Raw genomic sequence first — 17,850 nt, 5'->3', positions numbered from 1 at the left:
ATTAATGAGAAATTGAACAGGTGTTCCTAATAATCCTTTAGGTGAGTGTATATATATATATATATATATATATATATATATATATATATATATAGTATATGAAGACCTCCCATGCAAAAGCCTCTAAAAGCCACCTATGTCAAAAATGAGAAATATTGAGTGAATGCTCTCCGCACATAGTATACGTTCATCAAATACTTTCAGTTCAAACTCACTAAATCCCAGCCTCAGCCCACTCACAAATGCCGTTGCTTGGGTATGAACCTATAATGTACATGAGCCTGATAAAAATGTAAATATTAAACAAAAACTTTAGACGGACTTAGAGGCTTTTGCATCTGAAGTCTTCATATATATATATATATATATATATATATATATATATATATATATATATATACACACACACTGTATAATCTTTTAGGTTGTGATTCAGCCCTGTTACTGTCGTATATCTACTGTTTTAGTGGTATAAAACAGGCTAGAAAAAAACTAAAGTCATATGCATTTTTTTAATTTTAAGAAAAAATTATATAGTAAATTGTAGATCAACTATTCAGTGCACACAATTGGTACCAAACAGTTTTCATATTACATGAGATATAATGTTTTGATCGTCATCCCATCGTTATGGTTAGAACACACCAGCATTCAGTAAATAGCAGATTAGCTATATTTAGACAGTGTTTGGACACTGACTAATTATGAGCAGAAAACCGAGGTTTTCCATAGTCTGTGAAGAATTGTGTTTTGGTCACATGTCCGACCCGAGCGAACTGATGCAGAGACGAGCCTTAAGTGAGTGACGCTGCCATAAAATTCAATAATAATCCACGACACCGCCTGACCCCACTGTGACAAAGACTTTCATCCTGAGATTCAATACTAAAAAAGGCAATTCTGAGCTGCTAAGAATAACTATGTTTGACTAACTTCGAATTCCACCAAAACAGTGAATGTCAATGGCCGTGTGACGCATGATAGATCACACTCAGCGTATCTCCTTTCTTGGGGAAAGCAATTCTATAATAAAGACAGCACTGTTTGAAGAATTAACTGTCCTCGTCATTTTGAAAAAAAATCCATGTTTATTGGATTAAGACGCCTTTAAATTTAAAAGTATTACTGAATGCACATTATTTGATTTTATGAAGGGGGTTTTTCAAGGAAAATTTTAATTTGGACATTAAAACATGACAATATAAAAGCAGAACCAGAAGACTGTAAGAACCAGACAACTTTGTTGATGTATAGTTCAAAACATCATGATAAAATTGTATATATATATATATATATATATATATATATATATATATATATAATTCTTAATCAGAAATTGAATGAGAAAAGTGAGTTTTTTACTTCTAAACATTCACTGTACCTTACACATTCATATAATACAAAGTATAAATCACAAAGGTAACAGGGTTGACATTTTAAGATCGTCTCCTACTGACAAACATGAAAAAACGTAAAATAAAGTGTTAAACAAGCAGGGGCTATTGCTTGCTTGTACTTAAAAAGTAAGTTCACTTCTTGAAAGAATGATAACAACTTTTTATTTAATGTATGTATGAAATAGATAATAGTACTAAAAGAGGCGAAAACGACACTAACAGGTTTTTTTGTTTTTTGTTGAGACTATAAGTAAATGATTGTTCTGGACACTATTTGCTGCTACTTATACTGTGTACAACTAATTGTACTTTCCCCCATACATTCTCATCTCAGCGCAACACAAATGTTGTCATTCAGAAATGACACTGATGTGAAATCATGTGGTAACACTGACATAAGGAAATGATTTTACACACGCAAAAGTTAAATGAAAGCACCCTCTTGAAACTATCCAGCGGTTGCACCAATTATTGACAAACCGTTTCACCAATATTTGTCTGTTAGTCGCTTTCACCCTGAGAATTACACCCTGACCAATCTCTCACTTAATCTGACCATCCTCTGCCGCCAAAACAGTCACCATGGCAACTAAAAGGAAATGAGTAATGTTCTCAGGCGCAGATATTGCTCGGGGCACAAAATTGCTCAATTGCTCACAATGGAGAAACTTACAGTGTTACAGTATCAGTGGAGCGGTGAGATCGATTGTGCTGGTCAGGTGACTTTGAGGGTGTCTACACACACTGTCATTAATGTGAACACTTGACTGCCTAGATCCATTTTTGAATATACTTATGGAGAAAAAACATAGCAAAGTCACTGGATTAATGCACATAAAAACATAGAAATGTTCCATTGAAAGGGTTCATGATTTATGAGTGACCATGAAAAAGTTTTTTAGAATGTACTTTTTAAGTTTTTTTCATATGGTTTTCGAAAACTTTTACAAATTTTTCAAGAAAAGTTTCAATTTAATGACTAAAAATGTCATGTGATGTAGCCATCAAGCATAGAGTTTCCATACACTTTGAATACATGTGAGCGTCCAGAAAACAATCAGTATTTCCCAAAAATTTGTATACCTATTTTTATTTAGTTACTTTTTAATTGTATTTTTGTATTATTCATTCATAAATATCATGACATATTTTTGTAGAGTGGCACAAGACATTTTACAACCTAATCTAATTTTGTCTTGTCAAAAAACGATAAAATTATCTAAAAAAGATTTTAGAGATATACTGACTTTACACAGTCACGACAAGAGCCTATCATAAAATATGATTTTTACCAGCATTTTGGTTGCAGACAGTGTAAGTATATTTTTCTGCACAACAATAATTTAATGTTTGATGAATAAGAGCAATTCAACTTTATTCCTCAAGGTGGTAAAGATGTGTACGAAGTGACGTTTCACTCATAGTTACTGCAGGAAGAAAACAAAAGAATAGGAAGTATCATCAGCAAACCTTGAAATGGCTCAGCTATTTACTGCAGAGCAAGTACTGAACGCAATCAAATTTTAGTGTCTCTGTCACTTGATGATGGATCTGTTGAAGAAGCTGTCAGCAATCAAAATGTTGATTTTGAAGATGTTGAAAATGATAGTTTTGAGAATGTGTATTAGATCGCAAATATGAACCAGATGCTGAATGTACTAGGAAACGAGCTCTGATGAGGGCAGTGATGATGGTATAAAACTGAACCCTTCCAAGCTCCAAAATATGCTTCATTTTATTCTTCTGTAATTGTTAGTAATAGATATAGATCTGGGTCGCTAAAGACCTGAATATATAAAACACTATTTTGTTTAGTTGGTTCAGCAAAGAACTCTTTTCTTATCAAGAAATGTTTCTGGCCATGTGCTTCCTTGGAGTTTCTAAATCTAGGTTCTTCAGATCAGCATGTTTGTTTCTGGGTTCTTTAAAGCACCAGAACATAGATGGTTTTCCAAAGTACTAGAGAACCAAAGATCTTGCAGAACTTCAGCATCAGCTCTCTGTAAAACTCTTGTCTTTTAGTGCAGGTGGGGCAAGTTACTCATTATCTTTGTTTGAAGAAGGATTCCTCTTTATATGCTAATAAAAAGCAAAACAAAGACAGACGAAGCAGCCTAACCATCTCATTTGACTCTAATTTTCATTTGTGCGCCATTAAAATGTGGCCCTGTTACGTCTGTAGATTACTGAAAAAGCCAAAACATGCAAAGTTGTAATTTGCTTATCTGCTATTTCAGCAGGTACGTGCATATTTACATCTCTAAAAATATGAAGAAACATACTATGCTTTTTCGCACATGAGCAACTGACTGTGAGCAGGGGGGAGGGTTCGATGGGGCTTCCTCTTTGCTGTGGTTCGCCGAGTCCCTGTTGGTGAAACAAGCCCTTAGCAACCGTCGCAGGGCATAAAAAGCAGAGCCGGATACGCAGAAGGGAAACCTGTAGAGCACCAAGTGCAGCATGATCACTAGCAGGACCGTGCGGCTGTGGATTTCTGGGCAATAAGCCCTCGCTCTACCATGCCTGGCCTAATCCAACAAACTCTCCCAACGGACGTCAACATGGACAGAGACGACTTCAGGAGAAACAAGACCTTGTAAGTGTGATCTTCAGGCATTTTTACTCAACTATCAGCACAAGGGAATCTATTATGAGTCCCAGGATGCTTTAGCGTAGGCTTTGGTATGTGTGAAGCATAAAATGCTGACACAAACCTGACTTTCTCTCCATAGAGGAAAGAACCTCATGTGCCGACTAAAGTGTATCTTCACCAGTTCATCTGCTCCGGAGAGGTAAGAAAAAAGTGTACACACATATAAGGACACCAGGTCCAAAATAGTTCAAACAAGAGTTATTGCTCCTAATCCAGTTATGGTCAACTAATCAAACCCGTCTGATCTCAGCAGGCTAAGTTTAGAAGACACCCAACAATGGTCCCAGTCTCTGGAACGGCTTCTCGGTTCCAAATGTAAGTGTTTTCTTTTTCTTTTTTTTCAAAGCACTGATATCTATTTTTGGCAAATGGTTTGCTGAGGCGAGAGTAAACTAAACCACTAGTAAATTAAAGAGGTGCTGGTTTTGTGTTTTGACGCCAACCCGCATTTGCTTCCCTCCAGATGGCATGGCCACATTCCGCACCTTTCTGAAATCAGAATTCAGCGATGAAAACATAGAATTCTGGTTGACCTGTGAGGACTACAAGAAGATAACTTCGTCCCATAAGATGAGCTCGAAGGCGAGGAAAATCTTTGAGCAATTCGTTGAAGCAGAATCTCCGAAAGAGGTAGAGGAGGAACCATACAACACCCTGTTGCTATGCGCTTGTAAATCTCTATATAACCAATGAGGATGTCTACACTAGATGTGCTGTAGTGTCGTGATATGCTTTCAGTTGAATTATAGTTTTCCATATGCTGCAGAACTGCTCTACACCTTTATTTTCTCCATCTGTTTGAAAAAAAATGTATACCTTCTATATTTAAATAACACTAAATCATCTCTATCTTACCATAAATACACATTAGCAATATAATATAATATTTAAAAATAATAATTAATAGTTAATTAAAAGTATTTCTTATTCATATTTATTTGTATACACGGTAGCAATACAATAAATAAAAATCTCCCTCTCTCATATATATATATATATATATATATATATATATATATGAGAGAGGGAGATTTTAATGAATATTAATAATGAATATTATTAATACAAATATTATAAATTATTAATTATACTCATTTACTATTAATTTATTATGCTATTTTAATAATAATATTTTACTAAAATATTTTATTTACTAAAAATGATGAATGTGTTTTAGATTTTATTTATTATTTCAGCATAATTATTAGAAAATATTAATATTATATTATATAAAATAAGTTAACCTTTATAAGTTAATTTGTAGCCCCCCAGCAGAGGATCTCGATACCTGGAAAGGAGCCATAGCAGATGTAAAACAAATTTAAAGAACAGCGCTTGAATGTGAAATTAATAAAGAAATTAACAATGTTATTTGATACTAACCCCTACACACACTAATACTGTTTTACAATAATACTGTTTTATAATAATCGTGGTACATTGCTGTCTCTTTTGCAATGTTATACGCATTCAGTTTGTAAATAATTTTGTTTAAGATTTTATTTCTCGCAATTACGACTTCATTTTGCATATTTCCATGTAGTTTATCATTATTTGGACAGTACATCTCATAATCGGTCGCTTCCAGTGTAGGGATAGTGTAAATGCCTCTCATTTGCATCACAGATAAACATCGACTATCACACACGGGAGGAGATTAAAAGAAATGTGAGGAGTCCGACGGCAGAGTGTTTTGACGAGGCTCAGAAGATCGTTTTCGGTCTGATGGAACGTGACTCTTACCCCAGATTTCTACGATCTGAGATGTACAAGACCCTCCTCGAGTCCCTTGCTGCGGATGATGCTCGAGGATGACTGTGTGGATATATCACACCAATGCTAAGACTGGAACGGTCTGGTTTGTGTGCAGGACCAGAACCCCAAAGCTCGCGCCCCCCTCCGCGTGGAACTTCTGAAACCAGCAGGAGTCAAAAAGGAGCAATGGTTGGGAACATGCTGTTGATATCAAGGCAAAATTACAAGAAACACAAGTCCGACGTGTTACTGAAATGCCAGGAGTGCTTCTCAACTGAGGGTGCTTCCTGTGTAGATAAGGACACAGCTCCTTCAAGCCCTTCCGGTGGTTTCCGAAGCTACAGTGTGGGGACAACACTATCATCTTTTCCTGGCGCTCCCAGAAGATCTTTATAAACTGCTTTGCCATGTCCTACAATGACTTTAGTTACAAAAACTACCTCAGCCTATTGGTTGAGGTGGTTTGGACACTTTTGTGAGAGGATCTTGACATAGGACTGTCCCATTTCAACATCAGTGCCTTATTGCCACACAGATGTATAACATTAAAGAAAGAAATTACCTACTAGAGAGGTCAAGTTGAAAAAAAAAAGCAAGTACAGTTGTAGCATGTGTGCCACACACAAAAACCGTAGGCATTACTTGTAATGTTATAACGTTTAATTTAAATGAAGATATACTACTATTTATTAGCCGCAGCCACTGGTTGGATGTTGACTTTTGTCATTTTTGAGGACGATAAAATAAAGATCGGACACTGTTGAACTTTTCACTATATTTTCTTTTATGTCTTTGGTTTGCTTCATAGTTATATCTTCATATTGTTCACCCAGTTTCCTTTGCTTTTCTTTTGCGAATTACTGTAAACAATTTTTCTTACTCAGTATTTTGTCTTGTTTCCACTTAAATATCTTACGTTTTAGTTGGAGGATAATATATATATATATATATATATATATATATATATATATTTTATCCTTGGTAAGTGTTTATATTAAAGTATTTATATTTATAGCCGACATAATAAGCTTATAATGACTTTCATATTCTAACCGATAACTGGCCCGATATATTAATATATATTTCTCTAAATACAATTAACACACATTAAAGAGTTAAATATTGCGATAAATGTTATTGCTATTTAAATCTAAAAACTATACAGAAACAATTAAAGCTGCAGTCGGCCAAATTTTTTTGATCATATTCACTAAAACCGACACTATGCTCCGACAGAACAACATAAATCCGCCGCTTTTAGAAAAAAAACAGCGCTTCTACCTCCATCTAGGGGAGGGGTGGGCAACTCCGGTCCTCGAGGGCCACTGTCCTGCAGAGTTTAGCTCCAACCCTGACAAAAATTATTTTTTATAAATCCTGAAAACATTGATTAGCTTGTTCAGGTGTGTTTAATTAGGGTTGGAGTCCGAGCTAAACTCTGCAGGACAGTGGCCCTCGAGGACCGGAGTTGCCCATCCCTGATCAAGGGTCTGTTATTTGTTTTGCAAAAATCCACCGCTCCCGGTTCTTCTGGTCCAATCAGCGCAGGGCTGTGTGAGACAGTTCAGTGCACACGCCACAGATCCCCCCTCCCCACGTTACAATATACACACATTCGATGCATGGGTGCTTGGTGGTAGTGGGGGAGGGGCATGAGAGTTGTAAACATTCAACATTTTGGCTAAAGCCCCTTTTCCACTGCACACGACATTCGAACACGACTGCCAGAATTCTCCCCCAGTGGCAGTCGCACAGAACTTTCATTACGATCGTACACGGCAACATGGGAGAGAAGCTGATTCTCGCAGTCTCCGAATACCCCATTCTGTATGATATAACTCGAGTTATACAAGAGAGTCATACAGAGACGTCAGCAGGAAAATGAAGCTTAGCGAGGTTGTCGGTCTGCCAGCTGTGTTAACTTTTGATTAAATATATATATATATATAAAAAATTCATATTTCTTTATTTTTTTATTAATAATCATGTATTTTTTTTTTAAATATTCAGTGTTTCTGATCAAGTTTTTTTTTTTAAAGTATTAGTATAAGTATAAAGTATAATTATCAACTTGCGACACTGATTTGATTAAAATACATCACATCCGGTCGTTATTTCAGCGGATCAAAAGCTCAAATCGGATCCGAATTTTCCGCATACGCATATGATCGGAAGTCCCCGCAGCTCCCGTACGACTCGCCATTGGAAATGAATGACTTCCGGTCCAATAGCTGTCGTTTGTCGTGTGCAGTGGAAAAGCGGCTCAAGTCCCCTCAATCTGCCAGACTTGCCGACTGCAGCTTTAAATATCCAAAATCGCCTCATAAAGTTAATAAAAAAAATTAAATATAATGTCAATATATTGTGTGAAATGTCTTTTTATCCAATGTTTTAAGGATGTTTAGATGTCTTCACAGGAAAAAAGACAGTAGGCCTACATCCATTACCAATGTATCAAACACCAAAACCACCACTAATGTGAACTTTACAGCTTCTCTCTACTCGTTTAATTAAAACATCATTCCTATGATGTTTGATTAAACCATCATAGGAATGATTATTTTCGAATCCTTTGGCCGACAGATCCCATGACTATTTAGTGAAACAATTACCTTTGAAACAGGAACAGATGAGTTTCAGTTCCCACAGAACAGGGAATTAAGAAAGAAAGACTTCATAAGTGCCAGAGAAGTGTGCATTGCACCAGCTACTGAAAAGTCATGCGATCTTGCAACTCGTACATTTCTGCTATTGCATACCTAATGTTGCTAACATAGTTTGTGACGCAAGCCTTCCTCTATGAGACTTGCCATTTAGTAGACACTTCACACTAATTGCAGAGACTGTCCCGCTGGAGAAACTTAAAGCCGTGTTGGTCAAGGGCAAAGCAGAACTGTGACCGGAAAACTGTGTCTCCTTTTAGGGACAGAAGACTTCACCCATTCGTTTCATGGTTTCTCGCGCAGAACACTAATGCCCAATTTAGTTTGTTATGAATTTTAAAGCTTTAAATATGGAGCCGTTCAGTCATGATGTCAATTTACAGTCAATCTGGAATGCTAATTTGCCATATCCAAGAAGCAAGCAAAGCTCATTGATGCATCAATTGCTTAATTTCATAAACTGCCTTTAGCATTAGCAACACGCAAACACCAAACTCTACTGACGTCAAAAGTGTGTTGAGTCTTCTTTGTTGTTTCCTATATAGACTGTTCCCCATCAATCACAGGATTTAGGACACTTAGCATGCTACCTTAAAAGGCACTTTGCTTTTGGAACAAAGCTAATAGATAGCATAAAACTGCTGATCAAAGATGACCAAAAGTGTGTTGCGAGGGGTGAAAACCACTACAAACATGGTCAGAAGACTTTCAGAGATTGCGTTTTAGTTAGCAAGTTAGACATGCTAGGACTTGGCTGATTTATTACTTCGATTTATTAATTCATTTATGAATAGTGGCTTGTTAGCCTTTTAGCGTCTTGTGTTTACAAAGAACACAGTGGTTTTGTGTCTTATGTTGAAGATCATTATATGAAAGTCTGTTCAAGTAATAATAAATTATTGAATTAATCACAGACATGATTAAAAAAAATCTTAATTCTGTTTTAGGACAAACTGAACAGCTGTACTTTTGTACTTTTACTCCCTGAATTGTCCTTGCACACATAGGCCCACACACAGACACACACAGACACACACACACACACACACACACACACACACACACACACACACACACACACACACACACACACACACACACACACACACACACACAACCATGTATGAAGTTTATTTCAAGTTCACCAAGCAAGCTGCCTCTTTTATGTCAAAAACATGCACCCTCGCCAACAGGAAGTGATCTTGTTTTCATGTTAAGGTACTTATGGAGTCCCCCATGAGTACAGCACATGTGTCATTGCTGGGAAATACCTTGTGCGTAAAACTTTTGGACTATCGTCTATTCAAACGGAAACTTGGCACCAATATCACTGTGAAGCACTTAAGACGCTCAACGATATTTACAGTCTGAACACCATAACAGATGATAAGTCTCTGAAAAACACTGGGTCTGGCATCTGCAAACCTGGACGATACAGATGGGCTCATAAAAATGGACTTTATATGGAGCAGAGTTGCAGAGAGTTCATTTGGTAGGTCTTCCTAGTGTGTCTTTTTCCCAAAAACGCGCATCTTCTGATTCGGCTGAGGTTTACTAAAAAACCTGCATGAGCCGCAGATATTCATCTGTACAATTTCTAATGACGTAACAAAAAGGAAATGGTCAAAAGTGCTCATTGTGTTGCAGAAGGAAAATTATTCATGTATAAAGCCATGGAGGATTTTTCATGTGGAAAGATACACCAAAATATCACTGAAGGTGGGCTATTTTGAATTAGGCCGGTAAACTTTGACCTATAGCAACCACACAGAACACCTTAGAAACCTCTTGGCCACCACACACAAAACCTGTTAGCATACTTGTACTGAAAGTGCATGTAAACCTCAACTTGATCATGTGAATTTTAATAGTCCCATATGCAAATCAAGCTGTTTTCCATATCCTCTTTAGCACTGCACTGACAACAAGGCTTTGACACTCATCACGTACACAAATCTATATTTGCATCTCATTGACTAAATCAATGGAAACATGCATAGTTCTGATGCCACAGTGGTGACAGGAACAAGCCACTCTATTTGTGCTATTCAGGGATGTGTTCTCTTTCCAGCACCAAAAGCTGAAAACCAGTATTTCATGTTCAAAGGGAATAGGATCAGGTGAATTACACAGTACATCATGACACATGCATATTGCATATTCAAAAAGTTCAACTGAGAACTTTCATTTAAAAAACTTAGATATCATTCACATTTAGTCTTATTGCAAAACATTTAATTGTAGCTGAATATCATAAAAATACAAATAAACACTTACGCAAGGAACATTTGCCTGTAGTTTAAAAATAACACACATAGACACTCAGTTAATAAACAAATAAAGAACAAATAAAAAATTAGCAATCGCAACAAATAGATACAACTGAACAATGATGCGATTGAAATAAACAGTGTTTTAAGATTTTCTGGTATTCAGGTACAGAAACTGTAATCAAATGTAAAATAGCACTGAATTGTTTAAAATCACATTAAAATCACTTTTTCTGAACGCATGTTTTGGATGTGTGTGCAGGTAGCACAGAAAACAGTGTGCGAATCGTCTCCCGCTTGCATGGTTTAAAGTCATATTGAAATGGTCACACTGGAATCTAAATTTTTATTTTATAACAAGTATTCGAATCCTGACCTCAAGTATTGGATTCCAGAATTGGAATCGATTTTCAATTCCCAACCCCACTAACCAGCCACGTTGGCTAGTGGGTTTCCAAAGCTACTGGCATTTTCACTGGTCACAATTTTGACATGGATACCATGGGGAAAAACTGCCATATAGATATTTTGTATATTATTTCATAATTTGGCAGCAGGAATATTAGGCTGCTGTCACTTTAAGACCTGACGCACGGTTCCATTATACTGTTACACATGCATTTTCTTTCTCAAATATTTACGTTCAATTAAAACATAACTGACTGTGTTTACATGAGTACTCGTCAAGACCGTCATTATGACATTATTTTGTGTGTATTTGACTGTTTAATTGCAATAAGCAGCAAAAAGAACTCAATTTAGCACTGAGGCAGCTTTAAATTATGCACAATACGTGCAATCCCGCGCCAAAATTCAAGCCCTGTAACAGGAACAATATTCGTACGTAGCAAATAAAACGATGAGTGAATGGAGGCGGGTTTGTGTGTAACTGGCTGTCGGAGAGATCATGAGAGAGAGAGAGAGAAAGCACAGCTGGTATCGTGTATCTATTCGGTGGAAAGTGAGTATTGTAAGCCTTTCAGATATTTCAGTATCGATATTGAAAAATCAATAGTTTTGACAATCCTGCATTGCACTTAGTTTATTATTTCAGATGCCTTTTTAAAAAGACAATTAAAAAAAATGTATATATAAAATTCAACCCGGCAAAGTGTCTAGTAGAAGTGACTGCATTACATGCCACTGCTGAAATAATGTCAAGCCCTGGTCACGATTAATTGCATCTAACATAAAAGTTTGTAAATACACACACAAAGATGATCATGTTATCCAGCATGTTTTGAGAATGTTTTAAAGAGCTTGTACTTGGGAGCAAGGAACCCTGTTCTGTAAAAGTTTCACTGATTTGCTCTCTGAAATGAGAAATGCACTTGTGGTATGTGGTTTTTAAAACCTGATATTTAAGTTACGTCAGACATTGCTATCTAGTCATGCAATTTGTCAAGCAAGTAACAGTTTCTGTGCTGCATTTCTCACAATTAAGTGCTACGTCTGAGATAATGGATGTTTAAGCCGTACGCTAATGCATTAAGCTCTACTCTCAAAAGAGAACACAGACACTTGTGCTCAAGGATGACTAAAAACAGCTAGTCTGTCAGCTGCAAACATGTTGGTCTAATTTAGCACTTTAAAGTCAAGGTTCCAACACGACTTATCTTGTCACAGATGTTTACTCTTCCACCACAGCACAATATGTTTATTGGCGAGGCCCTTGATTCTGAATGAAGGTTTTAAAGGCCTGTTTTTCCCCCTTAAAAAGCCTGACAAGAGTTAGTGCATATCTATATATGATAGGTGACCCACTGTTCTTTTTCTTCAGGAAATGCATGTTTCTGTATCATCTAAAATCTTTCAACTTATCAAGCAGTTTAGCCTGATATCTGCAGTCAAAAAGTGAAGACGGCAAAGATTCCGAGAGTTTCGTGGTTTGAATCACATCCAAAGTAATTAAAACATAATGACAAAGACATGAGCTATTTTTAGAAGAGTTTCTATAAATAAAACACTGCCTTCCACAAATAGAAGCATGTGAAATGTTGGTTGGGAACATTCCAGTTTGTTTAGTATGTTTTGTCTTAGACGTATTGCGTTAACATCCTCGAGTTACAAGTGACTCAGGTTTTGTACATCTCTAAACTCACACGTATACTTAATCCTTATCTGTACTACTTTGCATGTTTTATAATATAAAACAGAAGTTATGGGAAATATGAGATCAAAAAGTTTTAAACAATCCTTATATTTTAGTTTCTATCTGTATACAGTTGTTTAGTGCACACACACACACACACACACACACACACACACACACACACACACACACACACACACACACACACACACACACACACACACACAGTTTAAATAAACATTAAGTTTTGTTTGATGAAAGATTATTTGAGAAAGAACTGCAGTGTTCCTGCCAACAAGACGTGCACAAGTACATCGCCACTCAAATGCTAACGAAAGGCAACCAATCAGATGCTTCCCCTGCTGATGAAGCCCCGCCCACAGCACAGAGCCCTTGGGTATAAAAGCAGCACACTTCAAGACAAGATGTTTTAGTTGAATTGATAGTAATGGATAGAATGGCAAAAATGAGAAAATCCGCACCAGATTTGAGCAAGGAACCCTTGATCTACTTCAGCAACCCTGATACGACTACAGAACAAAGCGCAATAAAGTAAGATGTGCATTTTAGCAAGTTGCATTTGGTTTACGCCGAGCGATACGCATGTGGTTGCTAATGTTTGTTGATTTTCTTTAACAGAAAAACAAATTGGACATCAAGAATGCTGTTCAAGACGTTTCCCACGAGAGAATCACGCCAAACAACGCCACAGAGAAGATCCTACGGGTGAGCATATGGAAATAATGTTCATTTGCTTTTGTTAATTGCTATTGACATATAATAAATCGGGATCATTGACTTAATAAAAAAATATAAATTATTAAATAAAGATAAAATCATTTATAGAATATAGATTTAAACATTAAATCTTTTGGATTTTTAATTAGATTTAAATTAAAATTAATTTAAATGTGTGTCTTTATATCCACACAGGCCTACTACTGAAGAAGTTACTCAATGGGCACAATCTCTGGACAACTTGTTGAGCTGCAAATGTAATTGATATTTCTAAATATTTACAAATTAAACAGACACACACACACACAGACACACACACACACACACACACACACACACAGACACACACACACACACACACACAGACACACACACACACAGACACACAGACACACAGACACACAGACACACAGACACACAGACACACACACACAGACACACACACACACACACAGACACACACACACACACACACACACAGACACACACACACACACACACACACACACACACACACACACAGACACAGTTTGGAAACATTACTATTTTTAATGTTTTTGAAAGAAGTCTCTTATGGTCATCAAGGCTTAATTTCTTTGATCAAAAAAACAGAAAAAACTGTAATATTATTAGAATTTATAATTACAGTTCTTTTTGAATATATTACAAAATGTAATTTATTTCTGTAATGCAAAGCTGTATTTTCAGAATCATTACTCCAGTCTTCAGTGTCACGTGATCCTTCTAATATGATAATTTGATTCTCCGTTACTATCAATGTTGGAAACCGTTGTGTTGCTTAATGGTTTTAATAACCTGTGGTATTTTTTTCAGGATTCATTGATGAATAAAAAGTTTTTTTTTAAAAAACAGCAATTTAAAACAATTAAATTGTGTAATTGAATTTTTTTTAAAACTTTTTATTCGTCAAAGAATCCTGAAAAAAGTATCACAGGTTATGAAAAAATATTAAACTGTTTCCAACATTGATGATGAATCCACATATTAGAATGATTTCTGAAGGATCATGTGACACTGAAGACTGGAGTAATGATGCTGAAAATGCTGCTTTGATCACCGAAATAAATCATATTTTAAAGTATATTGAAATAGAAAACCATTATTTTGTATCTATTTAACAATATTATAGTTTTCTTTTCTATGTAGTTTTTGATCAAAACACAGACTTCTTTCAAAAACGTTAAAAATAGTAAATGTTTTCAAACTTTTGACTAGCATATATATAATATTTGGAAATACACCACATTATTTAATGGCAGCTGATCTTATTACTGTTTTCATATTTCAGATGGAACGATTGCTTTGCGCCTCTTCATGAAGTCTGAACACAGCGAGGAGAATATCGAGTTCTGGCTGGCCTGTGAAGAGTTTAGAAAGATCAGGTCGAGATCAAAACTCCAATCAAGGGCAAAAACAATATACAAAGAATTCGTCCAGCCGGAGTCTCCAAAGGAGGTGAGGTTTCAGCAACGCCAGCAAAGTTTATTCCTTTTCATCAAGCGGTGCCACACGTTCTCATTTCTTTCAATTCTTCCTTCTCTAGATCAACTTGGACTTCAACACCAAGGAGTCCCTCCACCAAAGCCTTCTGATCCCAACACAGTCTAGTTTCAAAGCAGCCCAGAATAGAGTTTACTTCCTGATGGAGCACAACTCGTACCCGCGGTTCCTGGACTCTCAACTCTACCATCGACTATGCAGAATTGCTGCAGGAGAGCAATAATGTTTTCAGTTGTTGTATTTAAACTAATGGCTGGTCCGTTTTAAAACGCGTATTCATGTTCTTATAGTGCTGTTAAGATTTCAGTGTATTTAAATATTGCATATTTTGCACAGATTTGTATGTAGTTGAGGTGAAATATTAGTACTGTAATGAAACCGCGTGTATGTTTTGAAGTTGTACTACTTTGTGGATTTTTTTTGCTCTTCAATGGAAGAGCTAAAGAATACATTTGGATTCATTTACTTTTCTTTGTCATATCACTACTTTTCTGGATTTTGGAGCAAAACAGATGCAGGCAAAAAGATTGTGTATATAAAGAGATGTATAAATGGTTATCGGCTGATATCTGAGTTTTTTTACATATTTTATTAATATTGCATATTTAATTTTACATGCTCATCTCCCTATTTTTTTGTTTTTACATTTAGATTACCTTTGCTGTAATCTAACACACATGTAAAATTATTCTTTAAAAACACTAATAACAACCAATAAAAAGAAGAAATTTGGATGAATATGTTTGTTTGTCATTCCATTACACTGTAAAAAGTGATCAGTTGGCTTAACTTAAAAATAGTGAGGAACCTGTTGCCTTAAAATCATTAAGTGAATAAACTTTATGCGTAATTGAAAAAATTAAGTTATGTGGACTTGACAAGTTCACGTAACTTAATTTTTTAATTGCGCATGAAGTTTATTACTTAATCGTTTTAAGCGAACGGGTTTCCTCACTTTTTACAGTTTCAGAGTTTTTATTTATTTATCGTTGATACCGATATTGTACATAATTGTTCATACTCAGTTCCCTTGTTTTTACTTATAGAATACCTTTACCATCATGTAACACCCACTTAAATTTAAAGGGATAGTTTGCCCAAAAATGTAAATTCTCTCAGTAATTACTCCCCATCATGTTTTTCCAACCCCCGAAGACTTTCGTTCATCTTCCCCGCCCCAAAGCCTAAGGAGTGATCCAGCTCTCAGATTTTATCAAAAATATCTTAATTTGTGTTCTGAAGATGAACTACAGACTTACAGGATTGGAACAACACGAGGCGGAGTAATTACTGACAGAATTTACATTTTTGGGTGAATTAATCCTTTAATACTCAAAAACACTAATAATTTAATAATAATGTTAAATATAATCTTTAACAAATCTCAAAATGAACATCCATTTTTCTTACTGCACATAATAATTTTTGATGCCTGAACAATTTTAGCTTTTATTTTTATTTAGACAAAATAGTATTAAACATTGGCTATAACATCAATGCACTTTTCAGTATGTTTTTATTTCTACTCAAGCTGTCCTTTCTCAATATACGTTAGTTGATGATAACGATTGATTTTACTTGTAATATTAAAGTTGCAGTGTAATTTCACTTGCATTGCAAAACAGGATTGCAAAACATTTCCCATTGATGTTCTTGCCCTGCTATTGGTTGGACGAACAAACAGCCCCGCCCAAAACTCACACCATTATCTGCTGTGTCACCTTTAAAGCTTTTTTAGTTGCAAAGATAAGAAGACCTCCAAAATGCCCTTTATGTATACAGGTCCTTCTCAAAAAATTAGCATATTGTGATAAAGTTCATTATTTTCCATAATGTAATGATAAAAATTAAACTTTCATATATTTTAGATTCATTGCACACCAACTGAAATATTTCAGGTCTTTTATTGTTTTAATACTAATGATTTTGGCATACAGCTCATGAAAACCCAAAATTCCTGTCTCAAAAAATTAGCATATCATGAAAAGGGTCTCTAAACAAGCTATTAACCTAATCATCTGAATCAACTAATTAATTATAAACACCTGCAAAAGATTCCTGAGGCTTTTAAAAACTCTCAGCCTGTTTCATTACTCAAAACCGCAATCATGGGTAAGACTGCCGACCTGACTGCTGTCCAGAAGGCCTTCATTGACACCCTCAAGCAAGAGGGTAAGACACAGAAAGAAATTTCTGAACAAATAGGCTGTTCCCAGAGTGCTGTATCAAGGCACCTCAGTGGGAAGTCTGTGGGAAGGAAAAAGTGTGGCAACAAACGCTGCACAACGAGAAGAGGTGACCGGACCCTGAGGAAGATTGTGGAGAAGGACCGATTCCAGACCTTGGGGGACCTGCGGAAGCAGTGGACTGAGTCTGGAGTAGAAACATCCAGTGCCACCGTGCACAGGCGTGTGCAGGAAATGGGCTACAGGTGCCGCATTCCCCAGGTCAAGCCACTTTTGAACCAGAAACAGCGGCAGAAGCGCCTGACCTGGGCTACAGAGAAGCAGCACTGGACTGTTGCTCAGTTTTGCATGTCATTCGGAAATCAAGGTGCCAGAGTCTGGAGGAAGACTGGGGAGAAGGAAATGCCAAAATGCCTGAAGTCCAGTGTCAAGTACCCACAGTCAGTGATGGTCTGGGGTGCCATGTCAGCTGCTGGTGTTGGTCCACTGTGTTTTATCAAGGGCAGGGCCAATGCAGCTAGCTATCAGGAGATTTTGGAGCACTTCATGCTTCCATCTGCTGAAAAGCTTTATGG

General features: G+C 36.3%; 2 protein-coding genes across 3 annotated transcripts; both read left to right on the top strand.

Moving 5' to 3' along the window:
* Positions 1-3,690: 3,690 nt before the first annotated feature.
* Positions 3,691-6,577, top strand: rgs13b (regulator of G protein signaling 13b). Of its 2 annotated transcripts, none has more exons than XM_077226670.1 (5): positions 3,691-3,993; positions 4,130-4,189; positions 4,301-4,365; positions 4,514-4,680; positions 5,677-6,577. In XM_077226670.1, exons 1-5 carry the CDS (start codon positions 3,917-3,919, stop codon positions 5,863-5,865), a joined length of 558 nt encoding a protein of 185 aa, XP_077082785.1. In that variant the 5' UTR covers positions 3,691-3,916; the 3' UTR covers positions 5,866-6,577. The 2 variants fall into 2 exon arrangements, with proteins under 2 accessions (XP_077082785.1, XP_077082784.1); XM_077226669.1 differs by having other exon boundaries at positions 3,807-3,993; positions 4,304-4,365.
* Positions 6,578-13,263: 6,686 nt separating this feature from the next.
* On the top strand, positions 13,264-15,827 carry rgs2 (regulator of G protein signaling 2). Its single transcript, XM_077225767.1, has 5 exons — positions 13,264-13,382; positions 13,470-13,556; positions 13,764-13,825; positions 14,878-15,044; positions 15,133-15,827. The coding sequence occupies exons 1-5, from the start codon at positions 13,279-13,281 to the stop codon at positions 15,310-15,312; spliced, it is 600 nt and encodes a 199-aa protein (XP_077081882.1). The 5' UTR covers positions 13,264-13,278; the 3' UTR covers positions 15,313-15,827.
* The last annotated feature ends 2,023 nt before the right edge of the window (positions 15,828-17,850 follow it).

Source organism: Siphateles boraxobius, unplaced genomic scaffold (genome assembly GCF_051911475.1).
Source record: "Siphateles boraxobius isolate OS27281-9 unplaced genomic scaffold, OSU_SipBor_1 13, whole genome shotgun sequence".
Classification (NCBI taxonomy): Eukaryota; Metazoa; Chordata; class Actinopteri; order Cypriniformes; family Leuciscidae; genus Siphateles; species Siphateles boraxobius.
The sequence above is the reverse complement of the archived record's forward strand: the minus strand, read 5'-3'. Positions and strand labels throughout refer to the sequence as shown.

What these genes read in the sequence shown, in the direction of transcription:
- rgs2 (XM_077225767.1), top strand. Translation starts at nt 13,279, where the DNA reads ATGGATAGAATGGCAAAAATGAGAAAATCCGCACCAGATTTGAGCAAG. An exon ending in CAACTTGTTGAGCTGCAAAT is followed by an intron (nt 13,826 to 14,877) that starts GTAATTGATATT and finishes TTCATATTTCAG; the next exon opens with ATGGAACGATTGCTTTGCGC. An exon ending in AGCCGGAGTCTCCAAAGGAG is followed by an intron (nt 15,045 to 15,132) that starts GTGAGGTTTCAG and finishes TTCCTTCTCTAG; the next exon opens with ATCAACTTGGACTTCAACAC.
- rgs13b (XM_077226670.1), top strand. Translation starts at nt 3,917, where the DNA reads ATGCCTGGCCTAATCCAACAAACTCTCCCAACGGACGTCAACATGGAC. An exon ending in ACGGCTTCTCGGTTCCAAAT is followed by an intron (nt 4,366 to 4,513) that starts GTAAGTGTTTTC and finishes GCTTCCCTCCAG; the next exon opens with ATGGCATGGCCACATTCCGC. An exon ending in AAGCAGAATCTCCGAAAGAG is followed by an intron (nt 4,681 to 5,676) that starts GTAGAGGAGGAA and finishes TTTGCATCACAG; the next exon opens with ATAAACATCGACTATCACAC.